The 18,859-nt window shown below is 37.4% G+C and overlaps 1 protein-coding gene across 7 annotated transcripts in view; it reads left to right on the plus strand.

Annotated features, from left to right (window-relative positions):
- The first annotated feature begins 834 nt into the window (after nt 1-834).
- Nucleotides 835-18,859, plus strand: part of SMARCA1 (SNF2 related chromatin remodeling ATPase 1) — a 74,817-nt gene continuing 56,792 nt past the window's right edge. For all 7 annotated transcript variants that reach the window (XM_082716738.1, XM_082716740.1, XM_082716736.1 and 4 more), the window contains exons 1-8: nt 835-1,181; nt 5,749-5,835; nt 8,618-8,784; nt 9,108-9,208; nt 9,715-9,815; nt 12,200-12,379; nt 16,784-16,939; nt 18,077-18,208. In XM_082716738.1, the coding sequence (XP_082572864.1) occupies nt 1,008-1,181; nt 5,749-5,835; nt 8,618-8,784; nt 9,108-9,208; nt 9,715-9,815; nt 12,200-12,379; nt 16,784-16,939; nt 18,077-18,208 (1,098 nt within the window). In that variant the 5' untranslated portion in view covers nt 835-1,007. The remainder of the gene's footprint in view (nt 1,182-5,748; nt 5,836-8,617; nt 8,785-9,107; nt 9,209-9,714; nt 9,816-12,199; nt 12,380-16,783; nt 16,940-18,076; nt 18,209-18,859) is intronic.

The following is an 18,859-nucleotide window of genomic DNA, read 5'->3' on the forward strand; positions in this document are numbered from 1 at the left end:
TATTTAATAATTGACCTTGCATAATGTTCCACCCTTTACAAAATTCTTTCATATCCATGATCACGCATATTATTGGTGTTTAATTACTACTTAATAACAGGGGCACAAAAGGAACACACACCAATAAACTCACAGTAATTCAATCCAATTACTAATATTGGGTACCTACCATGATTTGCCCCACGTTCTGTGAGGCCCTTCACTTTGTCTCCCTGCAGGAGTTTTAAAATTCAGTAGTGAAGGCAAAAGAAGGGCTCCTGCACATTGGCCATCTGAGAAGTATCAGAGTTGCAAATAGAGCAATATACATAAAACCGAAAAGTCACGCTTTGCCTTGTAAGAGAATGTTTGCAGCTGCAATTAGGAGATTCAAGGAGTTCTTCTGCAGAATTTACAAAGGTGGGAATAGCACCACCAATCCCTCTTTGGAGACCTGGGAAAGGGCAGTCCCCGGAGGGGTTCTGGGCTTTGCAAATGGTGAGAAAGACCTTTTGCCTTGCAGTTACTAGCAGAGGAAAAGTTCTTTGTGCAAGAAGAGGAGAGCGCCTCGAGGTACAAAGAGCAGATTTAAGGGAAAGAGGATTCCTTTTGCACACATCTGCGAGGGGAGCTCAGGCTGACTGTTGGGGGCGTGTGGGAAAGGAGATTTTTAGGGAGCCGCGGGCTTGTGGGTTCCCGCCTCCACCCCAGTCCGCGCCCCACACTCAGGCAACAGTTGGTCGTGCGGGGCCGGCCCGGGCTCTGGGTGGGGAGGGGGAGTCTCGCGATCGTTGAGGGGGGGTGGAGGAAAGGGGGAGGGTGACGGGGGGAGGCCATGACGTAGGGTGGGTGGACGGAAGTGGGGCAGGGTTGAGGGTTATTTAAAGAAGGGGGGGCTGAGCGAAGGGGTTGGAAGCGGAGTGATTCCCCACCCCTGCTCCATCTAGCTCTTTCCAGTGCAGCCACTGCCGCCGCCCAGGAGCCCTCGTCCCCTTCCTCGTCCCCCTTCTCATTCCCGCTCCAACGCCATGGAGCAGGACTCCGCTGCAGTGGCAGCCACCGTGGCACCCGCTAATGCGACCGCCACAATCGTGGTCATAGAGGACGAGCAGCCGGGGCCATCCACCTCTAAGGAGGAGGGAGCGGCCGCCGCGGCCACCGAAGCCACCGTGGCCACGGAGAAGGGCGAGAAGAAGAAGGAGGTAAATAGGAAGGGGGTGTGTGTGTGTGTGTGGTGAACAAATCCTGAGTCGGGCCCCTCCGAGGGGCCCAAGCCCTGACCTTTTGGCGCCGACAGGTACCGGCGGAGCTCCGCGGGGATGGGGGCCGGGGATGGGGGCCGAGGGCGCGCTGGGGGTGGGGGGCGGCGGAACAGTCTAGCATTCGTTCCCCTCCCCCTTTCCTCCTTGCCGCCTGGAGGGCGGGGGCGGGGCTGGGCACGGGCGCGGCGCGGGGTGGAGGGTGCCCGTTATCCTGGGAGCTGGGGGCTTTGGAGCCCCTCGACAGCCCCCGGCCCCATTCACATTCCCGGAACTGGGGTAACAGGGTGGGGGATGGGGCTGTGCAGGAAAAAGCCTCCGCCTCTCCCTCTCCTCTTGCTCGCTCCCTCTCCCCCCCTTCCCGTCGGCCTCTGCCTGGGAAATCTGGGCCCTTCAATCCCACACCCGCGCAAAAGGGGTTCTGCTGGGGCTTTTTTTTTTTTAATTTGAATTTTAAGGTGCTGGTGGTTGGGAGGGGGAGGACGATAGGAGAGGCTTGTTTTTTTGAATGGCAATGTCGGCCTTTTAGGTGGCAGCAAAAAAATCATCCCTTGTTCGTTTGGTCCCTGCCTGCTGAAGCGGGGCTGTCACCCCGAGAAAATGAGCTCTCCGCATCCTAGCCCCCCTTCCCCCGCAATCCAAACCCCAAACTGAGGAATCGTGGACGCTGGCTTAGGAAAATTTCCAACGTGTGCACCCTCACCCTCTCCTGCCCCGCCCCCGACGGTATAGTGTTTCACTCCAGGGCCACCCAAATGGTCCCCCAATCCGGCCCCAAGCCTTCCAGGCTTCCGCCTCCCTCTCCTAGTGGGCGCTGCTGGCTCCTGGACACACGCAGGCTTTTTATTTTTTAATTTTTCTTTAACCCAGCGTCGCTAGGATGAGCTGCTTCTAACATACGTAAGGGAACCGCTTAGACACCTTATTAAAGCCAAATCCAGAAAATATGTATTATTTCCATAAGGCATATCTCATATGGACCAAGACATTCAAATAGAACTATGAAACACGTTCAGATTTGAAATAAAAAATAGGATGGGACATAAGGATTGTTGATGTATAATAAAATTGTAGAATGGATCGTTTATGGGTGGATTTCTTTCTGTTTACGAGTAGATGTATTACAATTAAAAAAACGGTAGGTAATTAAAATTATGCTTTAGAGATCTCAAGTGGCTTTGTCTGAATCATTATCTGATAGGATACGACCAAATGAAAAGCTTTTGAGGGAAAGTAACACCTTTTGCCGTGAATTAGAGTGATTTTAAATGCAGCAGTTGTTTAAGTGACATATTTTACTGTTATAAGGTTGACTAAACAGAAAGACAATTGTAGTGTTAAGTGAAAACCATAGAAAACATGCACATTTTAAGATCTATGTGGTACTTGGATCAATAAGACAATATTGTAAAGATGGGTCAAATGCCAAGTGTCAATACAAAATCACATATTGGAGAATTCAGACATGAGTCTAGGTGCTTTTTATTCGTTAGACTGGGCAGAGGTAGGGGCTAAACTGTCTTTCACATGGCAGTGAAGGTTGCTGAATTTCCAGATTGTGTAAATTTTTTGAATTGTGAGAAGATTGGGAGTCAATAAAAAACCCCGTGTAACAAACACTGAACTGATACATATCTATTAATGAATTAGGTAACCTCATCAGAAATTGTCCTGATAATACCTCATTTGTCTGCTCAGCTTAGGGAAATGAGATGTTGCATGGCAGGAACTTTCTGAGTACCTGAAGTTTATTACTCTAGTCACCAAATCTTTTTTATTTTTCCTGAAAAAGCTAAAGACTACTAAAACATCTACTTAAGTTCTTTCATTTGTATCATTCCTTCAAATAAAGTAATTTGGCAAACATACCCCCCAAATCTAAATAGATTGCTCACTCCCTTGACTCCTTAAGTGATGTACTGAAAGTGCAGATTAACCTGTTCCTCATGTTCATTAGTTATTGTGCTCTGGAAGTTATATAAAGGCATTTGAGATGCAGGAGGCTGTTTCCCCTCAATTAAATAACCGCTTCCCAGACATTTCCAGTATTGTGTTGATTCTCTTAATGATTTTTCTCTCTCCTCCTCCAATTGTAAGGCTGTTAGCTATCATTCTTTAAACACTTCATCTGCTTTGATCAGAAAGAATTTATAATAAAGGACATCGATGTTACAAAACCATAAAACCATTTAAAACTGTAAAAATACAAAGAGACAGAAGTACAAGTGATGCAGTAGGTAGAGGGAAATCATTAGCCCTGTGTGTAAGGAAAAGGGATGTTACTGTGGTGGACTCATGTTTTAGTCCTGGGCTTCTGCCATCCCTTCTTGCTTTTTACATTGTGTCTTCTTCTAGTGATCTTTCCCATGTCATTTGCTGCTGCTTTTATTCTCTGTAGTATGGCAAGCCAGATTATCAAACTTGCTAGAATTGTCTATCAAATAAAGAAAATAGGCTCTGAAGAAGTGCCTCTTGTGATGCGTAATATAGATGAGATTTTGTAGATTGACCTGTGACATTCAGCTACAGAAAGGCATTTTTGCTTACCTTCTGGTTGTAGAATTTACTTGGTTTAAGTGATAGTTGGATAACCTAACACTGGAAGTTGGAGTTGCTGTTTTTGGTAATGAAAGCATTAAGAAAATGGTCATGGTCTTTAAGACAGGGCATCTTGATGACCTTTTGGTATATTCTTATGGCATCTAAACTACCAGATAATAAAATCCATAAGAAATTCATTAGATTATTTTAGTCACTGTTTTATCTTGTGTGAGAAGTGTACTTTTGAAAATATACAAAGGAGGTTTAGAAGGTAGGTATTTTAAAATTTGTTGTGGAAGATAGTGCCAATTAAGTAATTACCTACAGCTTTTAATAGCACTGCTCAAGATTAGGAATTTTAATCAGCATATAATTAAATTTTATAGTATTCTACCACAAGGTAGACAAGAGTATTGAGTGAAATTTTTTCTAATTAAAGCTTTAATTTTTCTATGAGTAAAATCTATGTCCCACATTATTAGATATACACTTGTGTATATGAGGGGAAGTAATTTTGACTGTTTTGAAAGTTGAAAACTGGACTTTATACAGCTTTTCAAGTAATGGTAAAGGTGTGTGTGTGTGTGTGTGTGTGTGTTTACCCAGTTTTTCTTTACTTGTTGCTTTGAAAATAAAATCAGATTTAGAGTATATGTGACAGTTTGAAAGTGTGGGGTTGAGGGAATTTTAGCAGTTTTCTGTTCTTGCCCATCCAGGATTATATTAAAAACACCCCACATAGACGATATATACATATGAGGTGCTTAAATCAAGATGGCTATTATTTGGGTTAAGAATAATTGAACAGTACCTGATCAGTGCTTCAAAGTGGAACTCTGACAAGGGTCAAATTCCATAATCTTTGTTTGGATTTTCTCAAAATAGAAATTTCAGTAAACGTTGGAAGACATACTCATTAACTATCGGAGTCATGTCTTTCTTACATTTAAGATAACATTTTGTTGATTTAGAACCTAAATTTTTGGAAACTGGTCGACAAAAAGTCACGATAAAATGGCTTTAGTTTTCACAGACAGATTTGTGTTTTGATTTGTGCAGTCTGTGTTAAAACAAATGCTCTTGGTTCTGGTACTAAGAGGTAGATTTGTGTTTTTATTATTTTATTTCTCCATTTCTTACAGGAAAGGTGGTGTATTTTATATGCCTATTTGTATTTACAAGGACAAGTTTATCTTTACGAAGGATGGTGTGCATAAAATAGCCCTCCAGATAATTTCAGTATTTTTAAGAAGCTGACTTATGCCAGTTTTCACTAAATTACAACTTTTTAAATATCAAAAGTTAATAGTTGATAACCTTGAGAAACTGCTTCTATGAAATGTTTATGTAATATGGTTGAAAATACTTTTCTTTCCAGTTGGAGAAAATTAACATAAAGCAAAAGTTAGAAACTGTACTGTTTTATTATTTAAATAGGAATGAACACATTGCATTACATTAAAAAGTTTTAAAGTTCTGATTAGAATATGAAAACAATAAAACGTGTCTTTTCAGGAACAGAAACCACAGTCTTCTTCTGAGAGTCTGGCTTGTTTCCATTACATAAAGAAGTGTTTCTGAGAATTAATATTTACTTTCCTTCAATATTTTGGTTTGTGGTTGATAATATTAGCATATTCTAGATTTTGAATCTTCTATTCAATGGTCATAGGCTTTTTTATGCTTTAAATTAAAAAAAGGTGAAAAAGGTCAGTGTTTCACCTTTTGGTGTTTAATTAATGTTATTTCTCTGGCTTTAACAAGTCAGATTTTTTCATTGGACCTCAGCTGCACGGAACTGGATTAATTATAAGCCCTGCTTCATGACATGCTCTCATCCTTGGTCTATGTGTTGTCCAGTTTCATTTATTTATTATTTAATTACTTTCACTTTCTTCAGATGCAAATGTTGACCACTTTTAAGATCTTGCTTTGTAATTTGATGGCTTATTTTTTTTTGAAATTTTAGAAAAATGTTTCTTCATTTCAACTCAAACTTGCTGCTAAAGCTTCTAAATCTGAAAAGGAAATGGACCCAGAATATGAAGAGAAAATGGTAAATATATTCTTGGGTAGGATAGTAAATTACCATAGTTGGTTTTTTCCTTATTGAAGAAACTCAGTCTTAAATTAGTTTCACCATAGTTGCTTTTTACAGAGGAGATGTGAAAGATTGAAAAAGTATCAGTGTATGTATAATGAATATAGGGTCCTAGATTTTAGAATTGGAAAGTAATTTAATATATAATCATTATAATGGATTTTAAAAAAATATATTTTTTTTATTTGAGAGAGACAGAGCACAAGCTAGGGGGAGGGGCAGAGCAAGAAGGAGAGGGACAAGCAGACTCTCTGCTGGGTGGGGAGCCTAATGCTGGCCTTGGGGCTTGAGGTTTGATCTCAGGACTCAGAGGTCATGACCTGAGCCAAAGTCAGACACCCAATGAACTGAGCCACCTAGACAGCCCCATCATAATAGATTTTTTATTGAATAAATGAATCTCTTTGTTTTCATATGAAAGAATAAGGATCAGAGAAACTATATGGACTAGTTGGGAACAGAAGTCTCATCTCTTCACTTTTGTTAAGTGCTCTTTATCCCATAATAAGATTTTTAAAAATATTTTATTTATTTGAGAGAGAGTGCAAGAGAGAGCATGAGAGGGCACAGAGGAGTGAGAGGGTGAGGGTGAAGCTGACTCCCCGCTGAGCAGGGAGCCCATCTGAGATGATCCCAGGACCCTGGGATGATGACCTGAGCTGAAGGCAGATGCTTAAGCAACTGAGCCACATAGCTGCCCCCAAGATATTTTTTTAAAGATTATTTGAGGGGTGGGGGAGGGAGAAGGAGAGAATCCTCAAGCCAACTCCCTGCTGAGCCCAGAGCCTGGTGTGAGCTCCATTCCAGGACCCTGAGATCATGACCTGAGCTGAATCAAGAGTCACACACTTAACTGACTGAGCCACGCTGCCACCTCCATCATAAGATGTTTTAAGTTAAAAATACTGTCTCCACTAAGTGAACATAATCAGTGGCAGCATCAGTATGGCTGAAAGAAAGCAGGTCACAAAGCCAGACTGATATTTTTCTTCTTCTTCTCTTCTTGCTTTGGATATATTAATGTTATACATTGTAAAGCATGTAATATAGTAATACATTTTCTGGAGGAAAGGAGATTAGCCCAATACCTGGAAACATTACATATTTAAGCAGTATAATCTCAGTTATGCCCACCTACTGCTTTGCCATAGATTTAAATTAGTTTTTATTAAAAAAATTTTTATTCACTAAAATCCATATTTTAGGGGTGCCTGGGTGGCCCAGTGGGTTAGCCCTCTACCTTTGGCTCAGGTCATGATCTCAGGATCCTGGGATGGAGCCCTGCATGGGGCTCTCTGCTTAGTGGGGAGCCTGCTTCCCCCTCTCTCTGTGCCTGCCTCTTGTCTACTTGTGTTCTCTCTCTCTCTTGTCAAATAAGTAAAATCTTAAAAGATAAAATCCATACTTTAGCTTTCATTTTAGTTGGAACTGAACTTTTTGGTTGAGGGGTTGTTTTTGCAATAATATAAAAATAAGTAGAGATGAAGTCTATTTTTTGGCTGTTCCTAGTGATTTTACCAAACTCCATGCCTAAATGTCTAAGGTCACGTCTGATGCAGACAGTTAATGTTTTAACAACTCTAAAAACAACATTCCAGTGAGGGTAACATAAAATGGAAAAGTTTGGCCTCCTTCCAACTTCTGGTCTGAATGTACTTGTCTAATTCTTGTGTTTATGTTAAAGAACTCTTGTACTTTTCTGGTGTTATTAGTTATGCAGCCTTCATTAGCAATCAAATATTCTCTTTCCTGTGGTGAGAAAGTGATTGGGAATTAAAAAATCATTTTCATTTTTTTCTTTATCTAGAACGATGTATATATCTTTTGGTTTTATAAGATTTTTTTATTGAAGTTCTATTTCATTAATTATAAAACACACCAATTGTTAACAGTTAATATATATTAACTATTTTTACTTACATGTGTGTATATATTTTTCCTCCAAATTGTGCTCACTTTTTATATTATTAGCATAAAGTACAATTTTCCAGGGGCACCTGTGTGGCTCAATCATTTAAATGTCTGACTTTTGCTCAGGTCATGAACTCGGGGTCCTGGGATCAAGGCCCACATTGGGCTCCATGTGGGGAGTTTGCTTGTCCCTCTGGCCCTGTCCCCACGCTTGCACTCTCTCTCTCTCAAATAAATAAAATCTTTAAGAAAGTGCAATTTTCCAGATCACTGTAATTGAAGGGAGAAATATTTATTACATTATTTTACCATGCATTCACAGTATTTCGAGATAAGATGATGCTGTATTCTAAGATATTAATTATTCCTAGTTGCATAGCTAATAATTTATATTTCTGTATTTAGAATATAGTTTATATTATAATGCTTTATTTTGTTCACTAGGAAAAGAAAATCATTATGTTTTGGAAAGAAGATTTGCTTTTTTGGCCCTGATTCTTTAAGCAGGGTACTTTTAATTGGGACATTTACTGCTGTTAGATCACTTGGCTTCTCTCCAGACTGTCTGAAAACGTCATTTTCAAATTCTACTTACTAGCTATGGGAACTTGGGCAAGTTAGTTACCTTCTCCCTACTTTACTTTTATCATCTGTAAAATGGAGATAATATTAGTACCCACCTCATAAGTTTACTAAGAAAATTAAATGAGCTGTATGTTTAAAGTGCTTAGAACATAGTGCAAAGTAGCAGGGCAATTTAAGTGTTTGTTAAATAACTTCGAATAAGAAAGGGAGTCATTACTTGTTCTTTTGTTTTGTACATTAGAAAGCAGACCGAGCGAAGAGATTTGAATTTTTATTAAAGCAGACAGAACTTTTTGCACATTTCATTCAACCTTCAGCACAGAAATCTCCAACATCTCCTCTGAACATGAAATTGGGACGTCCCCGAATAAAGAAAGATGACAAGCAGAGCTTAATTTCTGCTGGAGAGTATGTTGGCATCTCTCTCTACTTTATTCCCTCTCTTCCTCCTGTTTCCACCTGTCCCTCCTCTTATATTCTCATTCCGTCTTTTCTTATTCAGTATAATTCTGTATTTAAAAAATAAGGTTATTGTCAGTATAAATAAGTTTTGGAAGCAACAATTTTTCCTCACTAGAAATCAATAAAAATGTATGCTGGTTCTATCAACTTCTAAGCAAGACCTTAGAACTCACTTTTGTTTTCATGACAGACATTAACAGTGTACAGTAGTAGCTTAATTGACAGCTTAATATTTGGGATGAATATAAGGATATTTCTTTTCATTTCAGCTACCGCCACAGGCGCACAGAACAAGAAGAAGATGAAGAGCTACTCTCAGAGAGTCGGAAAACATCTAATGTGTGTGTTAGATTTGAGGTGTCACCTTCATGTAAGTATCTCATTATGTTGGTATTTTTTTTCTAGTTTGGTCTTAGAAAAATTATTCTTGATTGTATTTTTTTAAGATTTTATTTATTTATTTGACAGAGAGAAATCACAAGTAGATGGAGAGGCAGGCAGAGAGAGAGAGGGAAGCAGGCTCCCTGCCGAGCAGAGAGCCTGATGCGGGACTCGATCCCAGGACCCTGAGATCATGACCTGAGCCGAAGGCAGAGGCTCAACCCACTGAGCCACCCAGGCACCCTCCTGATTGTATTTTTAAAAATATTTTATTTATATATTTGAGAGAAAGATCACGCATGAGAGAGCATGAGGAAGGGGGCAGAGGAAGAAGCAGACTCCTCACTGAGCAGGGAGCCACCAAGGGGGCTCAATCCCAGGACCCCAGGATCATGACCTGAGCTGAAGGCAGAGGCTTAACCAGCTGAACAACCCAGGCACCCCTGTATTTGACTGTATTAATGAAAGTATGAGACATTTTGATTTCTTTTTCAGATGTGAAAGGAGGACCACTGAGAGATTATCAGATTCGAGGGCTGAACTGGTTGATCTCTTTGTATGAAAATGGAGTCAATGGTATTTTGGCAGATGAAATGGTAAGGAGTCGATAGCTAAAAGCACAATATTGGTTTTCAATTTTTAAGTAAATTTGAAATACATTAGCTGTATTGCCTGCCCCCTTCCCCTGCCCTGAAGGCTAACTGCTTTATTTAGTTACAATGTAAAAGGCATTTGTAAAGTCTAGAATTGTTTCTTTAAGTAACCTCAAGAACATCTACTTTCACAGGCTACAAAATTCTTAGTGCATTTTCCCCATATGGTTTAAAAGACCTCCTTGTACTTTTGTTTTGTTTGCACTTTGGCTTCCAGGAAACTCAGAGCCAAAATGAATGCCAAAATGGAGACCCTGTGTGACATAATGGCCAGCCCTTCTTTATTTCTATTTTATTATTAACGTTCCATGTTTTCATTGTAGGCCACCTGAAACCTATTTTCTTTGTAGGTGACCTGAAATCCTTTTGGTAATGAGGTGGGGTATATAAACCAAACACTAAATGAGTGGATGAATAAACCAAACAATAAATGATGAAAGTGTGAATGAATGAATATAAGCACCTCAATATGTGAGCAGTCAGAAAGTGAATAGATATAATAAAAAGAAGTAAAGAGCAATGTTGAGTCCTGATATAGCAGAGTCCTGATATACCAGGTAGGACCTGGGAAATAAGGAATAATGGGTATATAAACAAAATGACCAAAGAGAAAAAGTAAGGCATTTAAGATGCTAATTCAGCAGATCAGGGGAATACATGAAGGCCTAGATTGGTATTTTAAGACCAAATGAATAAGATAGGATTAAGGGGGGAGGAGTTCTAGATCTTTATGACCCAGTGATACTCATATTTATGTGACTCTGGAGCCATATTTGTAATTACTCTTATCCAGAAGAGCCATATGACAATTTATGGTCTATAATATGTAGTGTAGTAGTTGATCCCATAGATGCTGAGGAACTGTTAGATGTGTGGCAGGAGGTCCTTTAAATCAAGGTTCTGTAGGTCCTTATATTTAGTATTCTGGGTTGGAGACTACGGTTAGCTCAGAGGAGGAGGAGCTTGGTTAATTGGATAGCAGAAAGACTGTGATTACTTGCCCTAAGCTCCTCTTGGCTGCAGGTTGTCTACAGGATCTAAAGATCCTTCATACTGAAATTATGCTGACACCAGATTCTTTTTAATTATTAAAAAAGGGAAAGAGACTTTAATAAGGGGTATAGAAAATTAGGAAAAAAATCAAGAAAAAAATTGAAAGTAAATCATAATTATGCTACATAGAAATAATCACAGTTGACATTTTGGCATATTTCATTTAGTATTTTAAGTCCAAATGTATTTATTTTATATAGTTGAGATCATATTTTACATATAATATGATCCTCTAATTTCTTCACATTCACACATTTTCTATATAATTCAAATATTTGTAAAAATGATTGTTAGTTCTATAATAATTAATCATGGGAAGTTACCATGGTTCTATTCATCTTCTCCCTTATTGCAGGTCATCTGGATGGATGTGTAGTATAGATATTGTATATTTAATATATATGGGTTGATATATATGTACATATGGTATGTAATAATACTGTTTTGAGAGCCCTTGTAATTTAGTTTTTCTGCACCTTTCAAATTATTTCCAGAGGATTCCTAAAAATGGAATTACATGATAAAAGAATTTTAAATATTTTAAAGTTTTGATGCATCTCATTAAGTGAAACATTAGATGGGATAAACCCTATAAAAATAGTTTAAGTCTGGGTTTATGAAAGCAAATATATACCTTGCATAGAGATAAAGCCAGAAACTCTTTTAAAAGACCACACATCATAGAACATCATTCCCTTTCTTATCAGTTAGGTGGTGGGTTTGTGGCGTTCAGTATGCTGTTTTTTAAAAAGTTCACCAGACCCGGTGATCTCTAAGGCCCTTTCTGGCTGCAGAGTTGTTTTATGTTCTGTTCTTTTATGGTTCCATAGGTCTTCAAGGGTGTGAGGTATAAGTACAGAGAGCCACAAGTCCCTTGAAATGCATAGTCTGAATATTTCACAATATATAATATATAATATCATATATAATAATGTTGGGAACAATGGGAAAGAAAGACTAGTATCTAAGCAGGCTGGTAAAGGAAATGAGTGTGAAACATACACAAAATTCCTAATTTTGCCTCTAGAAAAAATTATAAAGTAGACTCCTTTAAGAGGAGTAACAAAGAGCTTTCTAACTGCAAGTCCCCTGGTTTCTTTTTGTACACACAGTAAGTACAAATTGGAATTGTTATTCACTTAAAAAAACAAAAGTCTTTAAATTTTTCCCTATGTGACATAGTTGACAAATGTCTTTTGTAATGTTATTATAATAAAATGTTTTCATTAAATAAACACTTACGGATTTTTTTTTTCTTTGTAATGATAATGCAGGGTCTTGGTAAGACTTTACAAACGATTGCTTTGCTCGGTTACCTGAAACATTACCGAAACATTCCCGGACCTCACATGGTTTTAGTTCCAAAGTCTACTTTATACAACTGGATGAATGAATTTAAACGATGGGTCCCATCCCTCCGCGTTATTTGTTTCGTTGGAGACAAGGATGTGAGAGTAAGTGAGAAATAGGTTTAAAGAGGCCATCGAGAATAACATCATTTCTGGGGTTAAGTTGTATGCTATTAACCATAAAAGACATTGAAGTTGACTGCTACTAGTAAGTAACTCTATGTTAGGCTCTGTTGTAAGTGCCTTTTATATATTAATTAATTCTCACAACACTCCTGTGAAGTAGATGTGTTGCTTATTAATAACAGACAGTCCATTACTTTTTAAAAAGATATTTATTTATTTGACAGAGAGAGACACAGGGAGAGAGGGAACACAAGCAAGGAGAGTGTCAGAGGGAGAAGCAGGCTTCCCCGGGAACCCAGTGCGGGACTTGATCTGGGGACTCTAGGATCATGACCTGAGCTGAAGGCAGTTGTTTAACCAGCTGAGCCATCCAGGCGCCCTAGGAACTTGGTCTTTGTAGCTGAGTTTCGCCAGAACTACAGTAACTGAAAGCCAGAATGAAACAGAGTTAACTTGAGTCTAAGAAAACGACTTTGTGACATTAGTATAGACTAGAGGGAGAAGCAGGCCACCCTGGGATCACCACCTGAGCCGAAGACACACGCTTAACAGCTGAGCCACCCAGGTGCCCCCAGACAATCCATTACTATGCTTATCCGCATTTAATTTCAACTAGGTCATTAACCTCAACATTTTTGAGTTGCATTTTGAATAATTTTTTATAAAGGAATTCCTTATCTACAGTGTGTCTTTTCAGTGACTCTATCATTTATGCTGTTTTGACACCAAAACTGTAAATTTGCATGACTTAATTTATGCTTAAATTTTTCACTTTTGACTTTGACTTGGTATATATGTATACCGGTAGTGGAATCTTTTCTTTATACCTTGGAATCTTTTCTATTTGTACAGAGAGCCTTGTGTTTTGTGTTTATGCATAGACACAACTTTCAGTTTTGGTCTTTGAATAGAAAAATACATATCTGCATACATTCTTAGATATTAGAAATTCTGAGCTCTTGCTTAAATTAACCATTTGTCAATGTAGTAGGCTACAATTATTTAGGACTGTAGATTTAATCTAAAAGAAATAAATTATGCAAAAATATCAAAATGAATAATCAGCTTAGAAAGCATATTATTAAACTTTGCCTTTATTTTGCCTACAGAGGACATAGTTTAGAGTAAATTCAATTTTACATATTTAGTTAGGTTATCAAAAGATATCCTCAAAAGAATGGTAACATAGGGGTGCCTGGGTGGCTCAGTGGGTTAAAGCCTCTGCCTTCGGCTCAGGTCATGATCCCAGGGTCCTGGGATCGAGCCCTGCATCAGGGCTCTCTGCTCAGTGGGGAGCCTGCTTCCTCCTCTCTCTCTGCCTGCCTCTCTGCATACTCACGATCTCTGTCTGTCAAATAAATAAAAAATAAAATCTTTAAAAAAAAAGAATGGTAACATAATGAATTATGTAATTTTATTCTTATCATTTTGTTTGAAGAAAAATTACTTAAATTTATTTAAATTTAACTTATAAATAATTTAAATATTGAAATAATGAGCTCATAAATTTAGAATTACAGGCCTGATTCTTCCCTATGCCTAATATTTCTCAGTGGCGAATTAGTCACTCAGAGCTCGCTCTTATCACTGCTGTTCTTTTTTTTCCCCTTTTTCCTTTTTCCTATTCTTTTTAAGATTTTATTTATTTATTTGAGAGAGAGACAGTGAGAGAGAGCATGAGAGGGGAGGTCAGAGGAAGAAGCAGACTCCCTTGGAGCTGGGAGTCCGTGTGGGACTTGATCCCAGGACTCCAGGATCATGACCTGAGCCGAAGGCAGTTGCTTAACTAACTGAGCCACTCAGTCGCCCTCTTTTCTTAAAAAAAAAAAAAAAATTATTTCTTTATTAGAGAAAGAGAACAGGAGTGGCAGGGGGAGGGACAGCGGGAGAGGGAGTAAGAGAAGCAGACTTCCTGCTGAGTAGAGAGCCAGAAACAAGGCTCTATCCCAGGACCTGGAGATCTCAACCTGAGCCAAAGGCAGACACTCAGGTGCCTCTCTCTGCTGTTCTTTGATGTAATGCCAATCCTTATAAAACTTTACATTTCTAAAGTACTGATTTTTGGCTGAAATTATTTCTTGAAGATCATAAACAAAAGGGAAATATGCTATGCTTGTGTTTTCATGTGTCTTAGTAAAATTGTCAGTTGTTTTCAACTATCTTATATGGAATCCAAGGATTTCATGAAATACCTCTGAGTGTTTTGAAGAAAGAGTGGATGTATTTAATTTGTGACTGTCCTATCTCTACCCCAGGGGAGACTGGAATTTTACTGGCAGCTTCAAAATTTTTTAACCTTGAAAACCAATCTTCAAAGTCAGTGTTTTTCATATTGCCACTTGTTAATATCGGGAATTCATGTTGGTGGTGACAACAATTTTTTAAAACATTGAGATACAATAGAATGGAAAATGGCACAGTGTTTCACACATGGTGGAGATATGTACTGCTCCTTTTTTTAAGGATTGCAACCTAAACTATAATTTTACTCTGGGCCATGAGCGAAAGAGTTTGTAAACTGATAATTATTAATAACATAAATAATGTACTATATTCAACATTTAGAGATTGATGTCAGTATGTATAGAGAAAATCCAGATTATTACTTATAGATAGATTTTGAATCTTGGTGCCATATGGGATAGATATATTGGGTCTTTATAGTTCCTGGTCTTTTGTAAACATTTTATGAGGTCAATATTTTATTAAAATTTGATGTCGATTATAACAGGTATTTAATTGAGTTGGGTAATTCTTAGTAATACTGTTGATCCAGTTTGATGCTAATGTAGTCCTCAAGTATATAGAGGTATGAATCCCAAGTAGGGTTTTTACATATTTTTTAAGTAGGCTCCACATTCCAGTGTGGGACTTGATCTCATAACCTTGAGATCAAGAGTTGCATGCTCTACCAACTGAGCCAGCTAGACACCCCCTAACTTGAGTTTTGGCCCCTTCCTTTTCTACTCCGGAGTCATCAAAGATCTTGGACATGGAAACAGGAGATCTGGTTTTAGTTCGAGAGTTGCCGTTGACTGTGTGACGTTGAGTGACTCTTGAAGGGCCTTAATTTTGTCACTTATAAAGAGAGCTTTTGGATTATATGATACTAAATATTCTGTTACACAAATTCAAAGTAGGGGTAATTTAATTTAAAAATATGCATATGTTTCATGAAACTATAGGAGGAACCATTAAACTGAGTGTTTCGCAAAATCAAAGAAAGATAAAGTGTTGGCAAGACTAAAAGCGGTCTAGCACCCTGGTTCTCTCTATGTTGCTTCCAGTTCCCTAATGTCTTAATTACCTTTTTAAATATGACCACTTCCCAGAGTGCAACTGAGACCTCTAGAAAGGCCTTTTTTTGTTCTTTACTTTAGTCCAGGCGATTCTTAACCCACTGAGCCACCCAGGCGCCCCAGGCGATTCTTTAATATATATGGGCATTCAGTAAATACTTGTTGAATGAGTCCACAGTGTGTTTGGTGTGTAACTGACTTTATGAAATAATGAGTTTGCAGTGAACAGTTATTTTGTTTTTGCACTGTAATTTCAGATTTACAGTACTAATCAGAACTTTCTCAATATAGATTTGGCTGCTCCCTGTTAACTTCTGTGGTTTTATTTTGACCTGTAACATCTGGAATTCAGTTTGTACAAGTTGAAAATGCTCTCAGTCAGCTTGGCTACTATTTTGGCCACTGTCTGGAAAGATTTAAAAATAGTTCTAAATAGTATCACTATTTTAAATAGTCTCCTGTACTAGATAGAGCAAGTCCCCTTTATAAAATCATATCTGTAGCCTCAAAACAACATCAGGAAGTTCACAAAAGCATTGATGGGCTTTCATAACCTTAACAAAATATGTGACTCATTCCTGCTAGAAAGGGAAGGAACATATTAAGAGATTTCAAAATGTTGAAATCACTCATGTATATTAAGTTCCTTTCATTTGTTAATCTGTGTTGGTAATAGTTGGTAATGCTTGGCTCTTGGTAAGAACATGGTTTTCAGAAGGCAGTTTACTTTGCCCATTTCTTTTTGGACTGTCTTATGAAGAGAGCTTAGTAATGTAGTCCTCTTCTGGTGATAAGATTTTCTCTGGTTCATTGGATATGCTGTAGTCATTTTAGGGAAGCATTTGCTTCCTTTGTTAATGAATGTATTAATATTAATGAGTTATTAATTAACAATGAATGTATTAACGTGCCATCTAGATAATTGCCCACAGATGTGTCTTTGGGCCTTGGTTTTTCTATCTTTAAAATGGATGAGACTAAATGATTCCCAAGTCTCTTAGAATTATTAATATTCTCTTGATGTTTTAATTCTGTGACCGTCTTATCAGTGTGTTTTAATATGAGGAACTTTGTTTTGCATTAGGCTGCTTTTATTCGTGATGAAATGATGCCAGGAGAATGGGATGTTTGTGTTACTTCTTATGAGATGGTAATTAAAGAAAAATCTGTATTCAAAAAGTTTCATTGGCGATACCTAGTCATTGACGAAGCTCATAGAATAAAGAATGAAAAATCTAAGGTAAGCCAGTTTTCAATATCATTGTTAAAGTTTTCTTTTAACTACCATATCTGTTTGTTTACTTCTGTGTATTCAGCATTAAAAAAGGTTGGAAGATTGTGATTTTATTCACAGAATATGAATGAAGTTAGTTTTTAAAAATTTTTTTAAAGTTTAAATTATTGAATATGAGGCAAATGAAGATTGAGCACAGTTTTTAATATAAAGAAAATTAAGTGTTCATTTGCTATATCTGTTGCAGCCTAACTCTGTTGTGATACAGTATTTTAGTATTTTGGTAATATTTGGTGTACAAAAGTTATTTGCATTGATTTGGCTTTTATTGAGGAGCTTACCAGCTTATATGTATTCATAAGGATTAGAAAAAAGCATTCGTGGAGTTATCTGATTTCTGTGAATGAGAGTATGGTGTTAATTTTGAAAAATATCAATATTTCTTGCCATTCAACTCCGTCAACAGTAGGAAAAGCATCAGTTATTACGATGAATCTCTCTTTGGATCACTGGGCTACTTTGGGAGAAACAGGGACAGAACTGGAGGAAAACCACCAGGTGGATGATACTAATTTCAAATTGAAACTAATACCCAATAAAAAAAGATGCATGTTAGTGAATAATTGTTTGTGTTATAAAAATGTGCATTTTTATTGATAAGGTTGTTGTTCTTTTATGCTTTTGTGCTTTGATTTTCATAGTCTTATATTTAGAAAGTTAAACTAAGATAGGAAAAATGGGTGCAGCTCTGGTGTTTAAAAACTGTCACCAGGCCAAGTTAGAACTTGGCTAGGTATGTAGATGAACATGATTGGCAGGGAGGAGATATTATTGTGTAAAGTGACTAGTCTGGATTCCATGGAATTTTGACTGTTTCTGTGGACCCAAAATGGAGAAATACATTTTTTGAAGTGAGGGAGGGGTCTTAGGTAAGACTATGATTTGCATTCTTGTAGGTGTAGAAATGCCTAGAATATTTTGTTTAGTTGTGATTGATTATGGCAATGTCACCTGAGCTAGGATATTTTTCTATAGAAAAATAATTTTCAAGTTTTGTTTTATTCAAAACATGGTTGGATACAGAACTGAATTTTGAGAATTCTAATAAATAAAGTAATGTTAACATAACTGTTATTTTTCTAGCTTTCAGAGATTGTTCGTGAGTTCAAGTCAACCAACCGCTTGCTCCTAACTGGAACGCCTTTGCAGAATAACCTGCATGAACTCTGGGCTTTACTCAACTTTTTATTGCCTGATGTCTTTAATTCTGCAGATGTAAGTTTAAGTCATATGTTTTAAATATAATTTTCTTATGTTCATAGACTTCTGTTTTCAAAGCATAGAATGTAGATTGAAATTTATAATTTTTTCATTTTTAATTCTTTATCTGTGTGTTTCAGTTTTCTCAGAAAAAAGCATTCTTAAGCACAAATATTTTAAATGGGGTTATTTAGAGGAATAATATTTCTTTTATTTGAGATTATTCTGCCTGTTAAACTTTGCCTATATTGCACTACTGTCACAACTTCTGAAATGAGATAGGCTGAGTTCATAATTGTAAATTCAAAATTTTCTTTTAATTAAATTGGAAAGGCTTTTTATATACTAGTTTGGCAGGTGGAGTCTTTAAAATGGTCTTTGATTATTGTAGTCATTAACATTTGGTGAGTACTAAAGAGCTCATAATTAATGTGTGATTCAAAAAACAATATTTTGTAAATGTGTGATTTACATTGTTTTTATCATTAAAATAAGGTTAAGTTAGTGCAGCAAACTGAATTGAATGATGTAAGGACTTTGGAGCCTTATTTTCCTCATTACTGATATTAATTGGTAATAAAAAGTACCAAGTTCTGTTATCCATTGCTTTATATACCTTATCTTGCTTTGATTTATTTTTATTGTTTAAAATTTTTGTTGTCATTA

The sequence above is a fragment of the Mustela nivalis genome, assembly GCF_964662115.1.
Source record: "Mustela nivalis genome assembly, chromosome: X".
Lineage (NCBI taxonomy): Eukaryota > Metazoa > Chordata > Mammalia > Carnivora > Mustelidae > Mustela > Mustela nivalis.